The following is a 15,947-nucleotide window of genomic DNA, read 5'->3' as shown; positions in this document are numbered from 1 at the left end:
GGTTACCCCAAGGGAGCGTTTTCCCCCACTCTACCCAAAGTCTTTTGACATTCAGATTCAGATATATATAAACAGTGTTGGGGAAAGTTACTTTTAAAAGTAATGCATTACAATATTGCGTTACTCCCTAAAAAAGTAACTAATTACGTTACTTAGTTACTTTTTATGGAAAGTAATGCGTTATATTACTTTTGCGTTACTTTCGCGTTACTTTTTAAATATAAGCAGGACTTGATTGTTTTTAATATAAGAAGTTCTATTTATAGCAAATGTAAAAGCCCTTTCACACCAAAAAGTGTAATGAATAAACCTCAGGCTGAAGGAAAAGTAAATTCACGTCTGTACAGTAGATCGCAGGAGAATAAACACTCTTCAGCAATAAAAAAACGATGAAGCACAGTTGTTAGTTTCTCTAAAGTCATTTTTGCTTATTAGTATGGTTGAACTGGATCATCAAAGGTCAGCAGCAAAGATATTGGTTAATAAAATGGGATTAGATACATTTGTGTTATTTAACATATTTAATTATTGCAGGTTTGCGTCATATTCTGAGTTTGCATTTCACTGTTTTAATTCATTTTGATGAATACTAAATCTGTTTTTTGTGAGTGGGATGAATTAATGCACATTCACATTTAGTCTAGAACTACAGTAACATCATGTTCACACAGCGCACACAATGCCTCTGTACTCCCGATTTCTCCCAATATGGGGACAGGAGACTTGTCAGTCAATAAATGGGAAAACAAAGTAACTGGCATTACTTTTTTGAAAAACTCAGATATTTTCTTGTAAATTAAAAAAGTAATGTGTTACTTTACTAGTTACTTGAAAAAAGTAATCTGATTACGTAACTCGCATTACTTGTAATGAGTTACCCCCAACACTGTACATAAAATGTTACTTTTAGAAAAAAGGAGTCTTCAGTCACGAAATTCAAGTCAGATATGGAAGAAGGGAAAGAGAGAGTAGAAAGGAAGGCGAGGCACGAAGGTGAATCTGAAATGTAAAAAGAAAGAAAGATGAGAGCTGCAGTTTAAATATGGTCATAATTAAGTGACAGAAAAAAACATTTTACAAAATTACATTTTAAATGTTCCTTATCAAACAAGTTCATCAGCACAATGCATATCAGTTGTTTTGAAATTTGGTGAATTTATGAAGTTTACTTAATATGTTTGATCATATGTATTAATAATATCTGCATTATCTCAGTGTCCACTGGAATATACCTTCCAAATAACATATTATATAACTGAATTCAAAGGAAGATTAATTTACAAACGAGACATTGCTCATGCCCCAGTAAAACGAGATAGCACCCTTGGAATAAACCATGCATTTCATAGCATTTACTGCATTAAAATAAAGTTTTAGTGTAACAAATTAAAAGTAATTTTTTGTCATTAGAAATGTGCTCAAGTAAGACTTAAAGAACCCACCTTTAAATGTACTCTTAAAAGTTTAAGTTAAATGTACTCTTGAATGTTAAAAACGCAAGAGTTATTTAAGCAAAAGCTTAATACCATCTATAATGCTGGAACATTTTTATAATAATCCTATTATTGCTTGAAGGAAAATGACAGAGTGGTGTTAGACGTGAAATCAGTAGTTGGCTAGAAATAAGACTGCAATGCTGAAAGTTTGGCCATGTCTAAATCTTCTGAAACTACTGTTTCATCTGAAATAACTGCTGTGAATAATATTTCATCTTTTTTTCTCTCTCTCTTTCTTTTAGATAACATGGTAGCAGGTAGACTATGCAGATTCTAGAGTTACTAGGTTCCATAGTTTTCTAAGAAACATTTTTAAAACCTTGTATCTCATGACAGTGCATTTTTCAGGAGTGTAGTATTGAATGGATTTTTCCAGCTCACTCATTTATTTTAAGCAGAAAGGTCTTACCCAGAGAACCACACAATACAAAACCAATTTTTATTGAGGTGCTATGAAGCTTCTTAAAGTACTGAACAGATACATTTATTGCAATAAAAGTTATATTGCAAACTTTTCTTTGCGTTTAAGATGGAAATGGTTTCTGAACAATTTATGTGTTAAACAAGTAATAGTTTATACAAATTTTAAGTGAATCATCTTTATTTGTTTATTTTGTTAAACTGAAGAAAAATATGTCATTTCATTTATCATTACTATTTTGAGTTATTCTGTGTGTGATGCCATTGGTAGTGGACCGGTTGCACCTGCTCTCTCAGAGAGTCAGCCAAACTCTTGTAACGTCATTTTAAAACTATTGTTTTCAACAAGTCAAAACAACAGCAGCATACAAAGCAATATTTACCCACTCATAAGATATATTTGATCAGACATCCATCTTTTTTCCTTTATCAGTTTATTATGGAGGTGGGTCTTGATGTTGTTAGTGAGATTAGCACCGATAATGGATAGACTATAAAAAAAAAATTTCAAAGTTGTATATAAAACAATGATTATTGGAATATGTTTTACAAGAAAACACTATTTCGGTCTTCTACTTCAACATCTAATGTTTAATTAAATGTTCTACTTGCCATTTCTTTGCAATTATTTTTTAAATTTACTAATAATTATTGAGTGTTAATCCTGTTGAGTAAATCCTACACCGATTTTTTTCCAGTGTATGGTTTCACATACTATTTTTAAAAACAAATAGGTAGAACAAAATTGATACGGTGGAGTAGTAAAGTGTGAAATTAATATTTCACTCCAAGCAGAGTAAGAGTATCATCCCATTTAAGCAAATAGGAATAGGTATAATCTTTTACAATCCATAATTAATCAGCTTTGATGAGATGTAGACTGGGGGAGTGGTAATAAAGGGAAGGGAGGATTATTAGAGGCTACCAAATGACTGAGGTCATCAGGTGGGCACCTGTTTTCCTTGATGTTTTGCTGATAAACCCACAACATCTCCAGTGGGCTCAACAGCGAACCTTGCAGGACACCCCCCTCTGTTTATAACCTTTTTTCTGTTTATAATTATTTTTTTCTCATTTGAGGCCTAAGTATAGTCCATTCTTTTCAACCATAGCCAGTTGCAACTTCTCTCTACAGTTTCAGACAGGCATCTGATAGCCTGCCGTAGATTATTTCCTCGGAATACCATTTGTTTAAGTAGCCTACTGGTGGACACAGATACAAACCCTCTGTAAATTATTTTGACTGGGAAAACGTGTTTCCTATCCCTATTGTCTTTCCTCCTCTGAAATATATGTGTACTTGAACTTCTTGCATTTGTTTGCTTCCTCAGCTGCATCTTCCTAAGGCACCGTTGGCTCTATGATATATAACAGTAAGAGTTGAATCGCAGTAACAAATCTGGTCTAAACTTGGTGGAAATAATTTCATGTGGGAAAACAAGTTTCCAATCCAGATCAGCCTGCAATTTCTTATCTTGAGCAGTGTGATTCTCTTATTCTTGTTGAGCTGCTCGTGCCTTGCCCAGCTGATATAAAGTGTGCTTTTGAGCCAACTGATGAGGGGAAGGACATTTAAGCAACAGTTCACCAAAAATGTAAATATGCTGTTATTTTTCTCACCCTCGGGCCATCAAAGATGTAGTTTACTTTTTTTTTTTCGAGTAGAACAGTAAAGAAGCTGAAACTGTGGTTCTTGGTGATTCATAAATTGCAAGTGAACAGCTGCCAGCCTATAAGAAAAAAAGAGCATATCAAGGAACACAAAATTAATACCCGTGGCTCCTGAAAATATATTAAGATCTAATGAAGCAAAACGATTGGTGTGTGCAAGAAACTGAACTTTTCCAGTGTATGGTTTCACATACTATTTTTAAAAACAAATAGGTAGAACAAAATTGATACGGTGGAGTAGTAAAGTGTGAAATTAATATTTCACTCCAAGCAGAGTAAGAGTATCATCCCATTTAAGCAAATAGGAATAGGTATAATCTTTTACAATCCATAATTAATCAGCTTTGATGAGATGTAGACTGGGGGAGTGGTAATAAAGGGAAGGGAGGATTATTAGAGGCTACCAAATGACTGAGGTCATCAGGTGGGCACCTGTTTTCCTTGATGTTTTGCTGATAAACCCACAACATCTCCAGTGGGCTCAACAGCGAACCTTGCAGGACACCCCCCTCTGTTTATAACCTTTTTTCTGTTTATAATTATTTTTTTCTCATTTGAGGCCTAAGTATAGTCCATTCTTTTCAACCATAGCCAGTTGCAACTTCTCTCTACAGTTTCAGACAGGCATCTGATAGCCTGCCGTAGATTATTTCCTCGGAATACCATTTGTTTAAGTAGCCTACTGGTGGACACAGATACAAACCCTCTGTAAATTATTTTGACTGGGAAAACGTGTTTCCTATCCCTATTGTCTTTCCTCCTCTGAAATATATGTGTACTTGAACTTCTTGCATTTGTTTGCTTCCTCAGCTGCATCTTCCTAAGGCACCGTTGGCTCTATGATATATAACAGTAAGAGTTGAATCGCAGTAACAAATCTGGTCTAAACTTGGTGGAAATAATTTCATGTGGGAAAACAAGTTTCCAATCCAGATCAGCCTGCAATTTCTTATCTTGAGCAGTGTGTTTCTCTTATTCTTGTTGAGCTGCTCGTGCCTTGCCCAGCTGATATAAAGTGTGCTTTTGAGCCAACTGATGAGGGGAAGGACATTTAAGCAACAGTTCACCAAAAATTTAAATATGCTGTTATTTTTCTCACCCTCGGGCCATCAAAGATGTAGTTTACTTTTTTTTTTTTCGAGTAGAACAGTAAAGAAGATTTTTTTTTAGCTGAAACTGTGGTTCTTGGTGATTCATAAATTGCAAGTGAGCAGCTGCCAGCCTATAAGAAAAAAAGAGCATATCAAGGAACACAAAATTAATACCCGTGGCTCCTGAAAATATATTAAGATCTAATGAAGCAAAACGATTGGTGTGTGCAAGAAACTGAACTTTATTTACAACATTACTACTTGTAATCCAGAGCCTCAAGCAAACAAATCTGATTATTTTCCACAAACTGGTTCTTTCGGAGTTCATTTCAATGAACTGGTTCAGTTCACTAGTTTGTTTATGTAATCATGCAATGACTTAACATGTACACAATTATATTATTAAAGCACCCAATAATGATGTGGAACTTGGATGTTTTACGAGTCTAAAGTGAATAAACTAATCTTCATCAGCTCAACTTTTTACATAAACAATGAGAAACCATAAAAACTTTCATATCAGCGGCTCATCGTCTTTGTTCTGAGTGCCTCAGTTCAGTGACTGTTGGAGGAACTGGAGCGTTGAATGAGTTGGCAAAAACCAGCATCATGGAATCATATATGAATTTTGACTCATTTTAAGTCGGAGTGACTGTCCGGCATGTCTGAAAGTAAGTTTTGATTGAAAAACTTGTAGATCTGTGCTGCTCGAGCCGCGAACTGTTTCAGACGCTTCAAGTCCGATTCAGTGAACTGGTTGAACTGATTCACCAAAAAGAACTGATTCAGAAGAATGATTCGTTCGTTAACCAGACTTTACTCTGTTTGCCTGAGGCTCTGGATTACAGGTAATAATGTTGTAAATAATGCTCATTTTCTTGCAATGACGGATCGTTTCACTTCATAAGACCTCAGTATATCGTCAGGAGCCACTGGTAGTAATTTTGTGTTGCTTGTATATGCTTTTTTGACTTTTAAGTGACTGTAGCTGCTGAACTTTTTTGACTTCATCAAATCTGTTCCCTTTCCAAAATGTGCATGTCGATAAACACTCATCCATTCAAAAGCATCAAGGTTTGTCTGGTTAGCGCCAGCTGGTAGATGTCAAACACCACCATGGCTGCAAAAGCATGTTTTTAACCAAAGTGGTACTAATAAGAGTACTGTAAAAACATACTTGTCATGAGATTATGGCACAAACGGCAATCAAATACATTACCATTCTTAAAAAATGAAACCCACTCAAGTTATTGGACTCAGACTATTTATTTGACAGACTACTCAGGAAAATATATTTAGCATTTCAAATGAAATGCAAACTTGAAAGAAAAAAACAAAACACAAGTCGAGAATAACAGGTTATTCAAACAGTGTTGTGTATTTCATGCTGAGTACAAGGCCATTCAAAGATGCCAGAGGAGAATCCGATACAACGACGTGTAACAATTCAACACGTTTTCTTTAAATCTTACACCAAAAAACAGGTATACCAAAAACATTCCTGGAAAATCAGCAGGCAAAGTTGATCAAAATGCTTTATACAGCTAACCAAAAGAATACAAAATGATCTTTGTCCAAAAATGTACAGGAAAAAAAAAATAATAAAATCATTATTTGTACAAATACCACATAACAACATCGATGTTTGAATTACATTATATATAGACTGTATATATTTACTTTTTGTGATGTAAAACATGACAAAGAAGGCAGAAATCAATGAATTGAGCAGTGTCGACATTATGAGGGAAAAGCTACAGCACGCTCTTATACAAAATGTACAAAACAGCTGCTTCTAGGTACAACTAGTTACAACATAATACTCTTTTTTTTCTTTTCTTTTTTTACAGTATGCCACAGTACAAAAAAATCTTTTTGTGCCTAGAAGTGTTGAGGTGAAGCAAACTTGACCCGGTGCTGCCCCCTTAGTCATGTGACTTCAGTCATGGACGCCGAATGGTTCTGAAAGACAAGCAAAATTGCATTCAGAGACGTGCTGTGCCGTTCCAGACGGTAATAAGCATTTGACTCGTCACGTAAATGCTTATTACCCATCAGGCTCATTTAACAGGAACACCAGAGAGCTGTGGAGCAGAACGTGTAATTTCACAATGCCAATTCCTGTTGAATCAACCGTTTCGATTATCGTACTTGGCCAGATCGTGACAGAACACCTGATTTTCCTTGTTTCCCTAAACACATTGACTTGCATAGTATGGTTTTCTCAGCCACTAGGGTGTTAAGCTGGTGTTGGAAGCTAAGGAGAATTCCTCTGACCCACATCTGCTGCTCAGGTATTTCACTGGCTGGCTGTCAATAGAGACGTCTCACAAGATTGTCCCTGCTGTAAACAGTGTCGGAATGAATTTGTAGAAGCAGCATTGTATTTCCCTGCCGTATAAGGTGATAAAATGCATCTTTTTGGGCGTTTTGGAGAGAATAAATGGCAAACTGTTTAATCAAAGCCTTTGGGTTTTTTACTCAGCGGCCAAATAAAGCAAGTACTGCAGGGACAGCTTAAAGGTTCAAGTGGGTTTACAAAAAAAGCAAGGTTAATTTCAGCCAAATATGCACTGAAGCTAATGTCGGTGATACTACTGTAGGTAAATACAATCCTCATTATTAAAAAAAAAAAAAAATCATATTTAATTATTTTATTGTAAATTAAATTATTGAGCACTGTCCTAAATCTATCAGATCCCGCTCAATTTATACATAATCTTGGTCTTGGTACCAGATTTATTACAGTTACTAATACTAAGGCTAAAACTAAAACCATTAAATAAATAAATACATACATACATAAATTAAAATGAATAAAAAAATAAACAAAATTAATTTTTAAAAAATTACTAAAACTATACCTAAGATTAAAATAAAAACTGAAAATAAAAATAAAACTAATTCAAAATATAAATACACATTATAAAGGTATCTCAGTAAAACAAAATGTTATTGTATAGTGCTTTCTGGAGAATTTTTTACAGCTGAACTGCGTTTAATTTTACACAGTGCTCATGGCAAAAGACACTAAAAAAAAAAAAAAACATTGTGACTTAACGCAATGGCCACAAATGTCAGTCTGCATATGTATACAGACCAACAGTTTAAAAAAAAGGACAAAAACAAAACATAAGAATTCATCATGTGTGAACAACTCCCAAGTCTATCTCAGACAAAGCTACTCTATTGCAAAATGCATTGCCGTGTACTGAAAACCAGTGACAGTGGAAAAGCTGGCTTTTCTCAGCAAATATTTATGTATGAAATGCGTTAGAGAAATAAATAAATAAAATAAAAATAACCACATTCCACGTGCCTGAAATGTAAGTTACTCCATATTAAATGATTATTTATAGAACTGTAACATCAAATTTGTGCTGTTGTACTGAATATCAGTATGGCCTCATTCTAACAGTGCTGACTTTAAGTGCAACAACACTCTTACTTGAGTGATATTGCTTAAATAAATGACTTCATTTAAGTTATTACGTGCTGTCAAATTCAAACTAGTAAAATAGCAAGATCCATACTACATACATAAAAACACTGATCACTGTGAATAGGCCGAGAGAGAGAAGCTTTCCTGAGATGCAGAAGACTCTACCTGTGCACTGAGTGTCTCGAGAGGGCTTTCCACACGGGGGAATGTCATCAAGGGAAGGCCGCGGTAATCCTCCTGCTTCTGTTTGGTAGGAGTGGAGTGAGTCCCTTTGAAGTTGTTCACTACACAGATTCCCTACCATGAAAAAAGCAATTTTTCAAGATTGCGATAGTTACAGTACCTACCAAGTCAAAAATATGTATTAAATTAGAAACTCTCTACCTGTGCACTGAGTGTCTCGAGAGGGCTTTCCACACGGGGGAATGTCATCAAGGGAAGGCCGCGGTAATCCTCCTGCTTCTGTTTGGTAGGAGTGGAGTGAGTCCCTTTGAAGTTGTTCACTACACAGATTCCCTACCATGAAAAAAGCAATTTTTCAAGATTGCGATAGTTACAGTACCTACCAAGTCAAAAATATGTATTAATTAGAAACTGTGGCACAATACTTAACATTATTTAAATTTTTGCATATTTATTTTTTTATTGATCATGAAAAAAAGAAATGAATTATTACTGCTTTATTATTATTATTAATAATAATAATAATAATAATAAAATTATTATTTAATTATTAAATTTTACTGAACCTTGTTTAAAAATGTATGCTGTTATTTTTATGTGGACCGCAGGGGTAGTTTTTGAGTTTCTACTATTCCACCTTTCAAAAGTTTGGGGTCAGTAAGATATTTCAAAGTTACTGACCCCAAACTTTTGAAAGGTGGAATAGTAGAAACTTATAGTATGAAAACTATACACACTATGGATTTTGATATTTGATACTTTTTTCTTAATATGTGTGTGTGTGTGTGTGTGTGTGTGTAAAACAACGAAACCCACCAGAAAAAGAGCTATGGAGCTTCCTAATATGAATCCAGTGATGACGTCTGAGCAGTGATTGCGGTATTCTGATACACGGTTCAATCCAGTCAAGAAAGCAGCGCACAGGATTCCCAGACAAAGTACAGGCTTGGCCAGACGGCTGCTTTTTGTCCTGATGGTGCTCGTGATGTACATCTGAAACAGGCAAGCGCACACACACAAGCTCAGGAACCGATTTATTCAGTGGGTTTATTGTGCAGCAGGTGACTGAGGAAATCAAGCTTAAATAAATAAACGCCGCTTGCTCCACCTCAGGGAAATTATGGCCAATTATGGAGAATGGAATCAGAGTAAATAACCTCTTATTCCCATGAAAGAGAGAGAGAGCTGCTCTAAACTCACCTCAACCAATGAAAAGACTTCATCACAAACCCTGCGGTTCAACATCACTAACCTGACATCAAAACACACTGAAGATCTATTCCAAATCAGTGTAAGAAACCTGATTTCTCGCATCAATTTCAACAAAATGTATAGTTACACTAATTGCCTTTGTATGGCAGACTTCATGCTGCAGTAATTTGATCAAAAATACAGTAAAAACAGTGAATAACTAACTAATTAACTGTGTGTGTGTGTGTGTGTGTGTGTGTGTGTAAAGTTTGTTTTCCAGAACTCGATAAATAAAAAGTACAAAATAACAACATTTATTTAAAATATAATAAATCTTTTGTAAATATTTTATAACATCATAAGAAATGTCTTTATTGTCACTTTTGATCAATTTAATGCATCTTTGCTGAATAAAAGTATTAATTAAATTTCTTTTTTTTTTCTGGATTATCTCTAACATCACTAGCTTGACATTAAATGTCTATTCAAAATCAGTGTGAGAAAATGTATTTCAATTTTGGCCAGATGTGTGGTTACACTTATTGCCTTTGTATGGCAATGTACAGTAGGTGATATCAGGTAAATACTGTACATGTGTACACATTTTTCAATGTAAATCAATATGTTTGTACTTTTTATGTACTTTTATGTTTATATATATATCCAGTCAAGAAAGCAGCGCACAGGATTCCCAGACAAAGTACAGGCTTGGCCAGACGGCTGCTTTTTGTCCTGATGGTGCTCGTGATGTACATCTGAAACAGGCAAGCGCACACACACAAGCTCAGGAACCAATTTATTCAGTGGGTTTATTGTGCAGCAGGTGACTGAGGAAATCAAGTTACTTTTATGTTTATATATATATATATATTTATATATATAATTTTTTCCCCAAACATGTTTGCTTGAATACTGCTGTTAAATACCTGAAAACCATCAAACACTTATTTATTTACATTGATAATAATATTTAATTTCTTAAATGTGTATTTAATAGCATATTAGTGTTTGGTTTTGGTATCTAAATTGGGATTCACAGTTGTGAAATTAAATTAGTATTGGTAACAACTTTGCATAAAAACAAGCTGTACAGATATCCGTTTAAAACGCAGTTCAACTATATTTTCCCTGTATAAAAATCAATACATGACACTAAATTAAAACACCAGGCGATTTTCAAACACCCTCATCTTTTAGGGTCTGTCCAAAACTGAACATGAACACATTTGGATTTTGGACCAATTATATTTCAAGACTAATTGCTTTGGACCTGGCTGGGACAACTTTTGTGTAAATTTCTTTTCCAGGCAAACAAACCATGAAGTATGTGCCAGCTGAAATCAAGTTCAACACATAACCGACAAAACGAAACCATTTCAAACCCACACTGCAGTGCCTTACAGTAACGTAGACGGCGGAGTAGACACTGAGCGAAGCGTCTTTGGATGGGAAGGACCTCCTGGCTCTCTCCACCACCACCTGGTTCCCAGTGCAGATGTTTCCATTGGCGATGAACTGGTGGTTGAAGCGACAATCCATCCCGGTGTAATTTGGCTTGCAGACGCTCAGGAAGTACGGCGCCAAATTGCCAGTCGCTACCTGGCCGGCGTTGACAAAGATGTCGGTGGCGAACAGGCCAAACGCGAAGACACCTGCGGCGAAAAACAACAACAACAGAAAACTATTCATCTTGTTGCTCCCAATCAAGTCTCGAAAATATAAGCAAATCAGACAAGGGCTTGGAGGACGCCTATGAATACCAATGCGAACGATGTTATTTTTATCTTCAACCAGAAGTAATTACAAATGCCCACTAGAGCAAAAGCTACATTTGCGTACATCATCTGGCACAAACACAACTACTCTACTAAGCTTAGTATCTTATGCATGTAATTATGATGTCCTCTAGTTATGCCAACTCTCTCAGATGGACGTTTTCCAATTGATTTTGTGGAATACGATGGTAACCGACTTGCTTCACCGTGAAACTGTGCGTATGTGAAGTAGATTACAATTCATGGTGAGCAAAAAGTTGAGCTACTGGAGAGAGAAAGACAAAGGATACTGTACTCTCCGGCCACAATTGCTCAAGAATGCAATCCGATGGTCCACATCACCTCAATCCCAAGCCTCAGAGGACACCATTACCAGAGTCTCTGCTATATTATGCATCACATCCAGCAAAGCAACACTCCCCATGTTTCTCGTTTTATTTTACGTCAGGCTTTGGGTGGGCAGCATGGACATGTGTACTGAAACCAACATCCTGTAAATATGAATGCATCAAAGAACCACTGCGAGGGAAAGTTGTATTGGAAAGTTGTGTTGATTGTTTCTGTCATTATGTCTGTAGCAAACATTTAAAATGGATGTGTTGTGGAGGTAGTGTTGTGCGTTCGGTCTGTTACTAATCAATAAAACAGCCACAGCTCAGCAGTTTTGCTTGAAAACTTGCACTTTTAAAATCTCCAGGTAAATCATGCCATCCTAACAAAGTCAAAGATTTATTGGATCTGTGGTGCACTTTTACTTTTGAGAGCTCACTAAAGTATTATTAGTGATATTTGCTTAGAAGTGATATTTGCGTAGAAGTAGTATTAATGGGTTAAGTTGATTAATAAGCCATTAACAAATAATCTGCAATGGACAAGGTGTCAAAACCTACCTAATGAATAAGCACACATACTTGGCTACGCTTGTTATAAATTCTATAACCAATCCTTAACCCACACTCTAACAGAAATAATAATAATAATAATAATAATCAAACTCTTTATTTTGATACATATTTTACAAATGAGGCTGTCCCGCAAAATGAGGTTTTGTCAGATTTAACTCACTTCTGGGTACAAATGTGTCCTCAAAATATAGTTAAGCACATTTTTATTATGTGCACTGATCTTTTTATCAATGTGAGTGTTTACGATACCTTTGTTAAATGGATCATTTTAAATTATAGCCATTCACCAATATGCATGAATCATTTTTAAGATTTAATTAGCAAACTGCAGGCCAATGTTTTGTTTATCATTAATCACAGAACATGATCTTGTCTCATTTTTTTTTATTATTTCAATAAATTTACACCAACCATCCCATAAACACATACTAACAAATGTCTCATTTTGCTTTGCATTTATTAATGACAAATAACTCCAGATGTTTCGGTCATCACTCTCTGTGTTCTCCTGTTTAAACAAGAGATGTCTGTTCATTTTCTTTTTCCTTCAAAAGATTATTATAATTGCCATACTAAATAATTAATAAAATTCCTTTGCTTTGCTGAGCCAGTAGCAAAAGGCCTGTGAATAGCACATCATATAACGCTCTCCACAGGAAGTGAGGAAACACATAATTGTAGCTTCAGGAAGCGAAATGCTGCATGAATTAATTATGCTAATTATTTTTAGACATTTAATATATATAATTATCCAATATTACTTCCAGAAATTAAGACATTATCGTCCCAGCCCTAATATATGCACACAGTATCCACCCCAAAACGACTGTCAATGTATTAGATTTAAAAAAATATATATATATATAAGTATGCATTATCTCACCATGCTCCCAAGATATCAGTTTTAGCCACTGACAAATCCATATTGGAACCAAAGGATGCTGAGCTAAAGTGTTAATAATAAAAAGCTAAGTTAGTAGTAAAAAGTGAAGACTCACCAATAAACCTAATGATTCTGCGGATGAGAGGGTTTAGGTAGCAGCACTCGCCCGTCACAATGGTTTTCTCCTGGGCTATGAGAGCTTCTTTAGTGGACTTCATGATATACATGGAGATCTCACCAATAAATATCTGTAGAGACAAGAGAAAAATCATTAGATTCAAGCATTTAATGCATCTCATGTAAACACAAGCGAGACTCATGTTTATTAGAATATTTCTGATCTTTTGCTCATCCCTTGAATTGCAGGAACTATATTCTTCATTTAAGCCCTTATGCTATGGTGTCACAGTTTTGGTATCAATGTCATCAAACCTGGTGTAACTTGCTTCAGTTTTCAACCTTAATGCAATTTAGTTTAGTTTATGTATTTGGTTTGAACCTTTAAGACATCTGTATGTAAATGAAAACAGGAGTAGCTCACTCTCGTTCATCAGGAATAGGCGTTAATATGTAAATGTGTCAATTAATATGTTAATGAGCTCTTGGTCCTGATGCCATAACCATGACAAATTCTGAGGGTTTTGAAGTCTGACATACATCAGAATCAGAAAGAGCTTTATTGCCAAGTATGCTTGCGCATACAAGGAATTTGTTTTAGTGTCACAAGCTTCCAGTACTAATCAATAAAACAGCCACAGCTCAGCAGTTTTGCTTGAAAACTTGCACTTTTAAAATCTCCAGGTAAATCATGCCATCCTAACAAAGTCAAAGATTTATTGGATCTGTGGTGCACTTTTACTTTTGAGAGCTCACTAAAGTATTATTAGTGATATTTGCTTAGAAGTGATATTTGCGTAGAAGTAGTATTAATGGGTTAAGTTGATTAATAAGCCATTAACAAATAATCTGCAATGGACAAGGTGTCAAAACCTACCTAATGAATAAGCACACATACTTGGCTACGCTTGTTATAAATTCTATAACCAATCCTTAACCCACACTCTAACAGAAATAATAATAATAATAATAATAATCAAACTCTTTATTTTGATACATATTTTACAAATGAGGCTGTCCCGCAAAATGAGGTTTTGTCAGATTTAACTCACTTCTGGGTACAAATGTGTCCTCAAAATATAGTTAAGCACATTTTTATTATGTGCACTGATCTTTTTATCAATGTGAGTGTTTACGATACCTTTGTTAAATGGATCATTTTAAATTATAGCCATTCACCAATATGCATGAATCATTTTTAAGATTTAATTAGCAAACTGCAGGCCAATGTTTTGTTTATCATTAATCACAGAACATGATCTTGTCTCATTTTTTTTTATTATTTCAATAAATTTACACCAACCATCCCATAAACACATACTAACAAATGTCTCATTTTGCTTTGCATTTATTAATGACAAATAACTCCAGATGTTTCGGTCATCACTCTCTGTGTTCTCCTGTTTAAACAAGAGATGTCTGTTCATTTTCTTTTTCCTTCAAAAGATTATTATAATTGCCATACTAAATAATTAATAAAATTCCTTTGCTTTGCTGAGCCAGTAGCAAAAGGCCTGTGAATAGCACATCATATAACGCTCTCCACAGGAAGTGAGGAAACACATAATTGTAGCTTCAGGAAGCGAAATGCTGCATGAATTAATTATGCTAATTATTTTTAGACATTTAATATATATAATTATCCAATATTACTTCCAGAAATTAAGACATTATCGTCCCAGCCCTAATATATGCACACAGTATCCACCCCAAAACGACTGTCAATGTATTAGATTTAAAAAAAAATATATATATATAAGTATGCATTATCTCACCATGCTCCCAAGATATCAGTTTTAGCCACTGACAAATCCATATTGGAACCAAAGGATGCTGAGCTAAAGTGTTAATAATAAAAAGCTAAGTTAGTAGTAAAAAGTGAAGACTCACCAATAAACCTAATGATTCTGCGGATGAGAGGGTTTAGGTAGCAGCACTCGCCCGTCACAATGGTTTTCTCCTGGGCTATGAGAGCTTCTTTAGTGGACTTCATGATATACATGGAGATCTCACCAATAAATATCTGTAGAGACAAGAGAAAAATCATTAGATTCAAGCATTTAATGCATCTCATGTAAACACACATGTTTATTATGTTTATTAGAATATTTCTGATCTTTTGCTCATCCCTTGAATTGCAGGAACTATATTCTCCCTTATGCTCCTTATGCTATGGTGTCACAGTTTTGGTATCAATGTCATCAAACCTGGTGTAACTTGCTTCAGTTTTCAACCTTAATGCAATTTAGTTTAGTTTATGTATTTGGTTTGAACCTTTAAGACATCTGTATGTAAATGAAAACAGGAGTAGCTCACTCTCGTTCATCAGGAATAGGCGTTAATATGTAAATGTGTCAATTAATATGTTAATGAGCTCTTGGTCCTGATGCCATAACCATGACAAATTCTGAGGGTTTTGAAGTCTGACATACATCAGAATCAGAAAGAGCTTTATTGCCAAGTATGCTTGCGCATACAAGGAATTTGTTTTAGTGTCACAAGCTTCCAGTACACGGAGACAACAGCAACACACAGACAATAAAAATACACACATATGTAAATATAAATAGACAAAAAAAATTGTTTAATAAAATAAATTACAATAAATTGTATGTACAGTCGTGCTATAGATGATAGAATAGAAGTAGAATAGAGTGAGATGCAGGGATGTACTAGGATGTAGGTGGTAACAAATAAATATAAGGTTATTGCACGTATCTTTATTGCACAATGGGGGAAAGATTCCCCGATTCGCTCGGTGCATCGGCAGAAA

General features: G+C 35.0%; 1 protein-coding gene across 2 annotated transcripts in view; it reads right to left on the bottom strand.

Moving 5' to 3' along the window:
- Positions 1-5,990: 5,990 nt before the first annotated feature.
- Positions 5,991-15,947, bottom strand: part of LOC107710008 (phospholipid phosphatase-related protein type 1) — a 36,639-nt gene continuing 26,682 nt past the window's right edge. The window contains exons 3-8 of one of the 2 annotated variants that reach the window (XM_016514683.1): positions 15,065-15,197; positions 10,896-11,146; positions 10,156-10,249; positions 9,120-9,202; positions 8,505-8,636; positions 5,991-6,640 (exon numbers count right to left, since the gene is read on the bottom strand). In XM_016514683.1, coding sequence (XP_016370169.1) covers positions 6,608-6,640; positions 8,505-8,636; positions 9,120-9,202; positions 10,156-10,249; positions 10,896-11,146; positions 15,065-15,197 — 726 coding nt within the window. In that variant the 3' untranslated portion in view covers positions 5,991-6,607. Of the gene's footprint in view, positions 6,641-8,504; positions 8,637-9,119; positions 9,297-10,155; positions 10,250-10,895; positions 11,147-15,064; positions 15,198-15,947 lie in introns of both variants that reach the window. The other variant, XM_016514684.1, reaches the window with a different exon arrangement.

Source organism: Sinocyclocheilus rhinocerous, unplaced genomic scaffold (genome assembly GCF_001515625.1).
Source record: "Sinocyclocheilus rhinocerous isolate Xijiao unplaced genomic scaffold, SAMN03320098_v1.1 scaffold657, whole genome shotgun sequence".
NCBI classification, from domain to species: domain Eukaryota; kingdom Metazoa; phylum Chordata; class Actinopteri; order Cypriniformes; family Cyprinidae; genus Sinocyclocheilus; species Sinocyclocheilus rhinocerous.
This window is presented reverse-complemented; position numbering and strand designations above follow the sequence as displayed.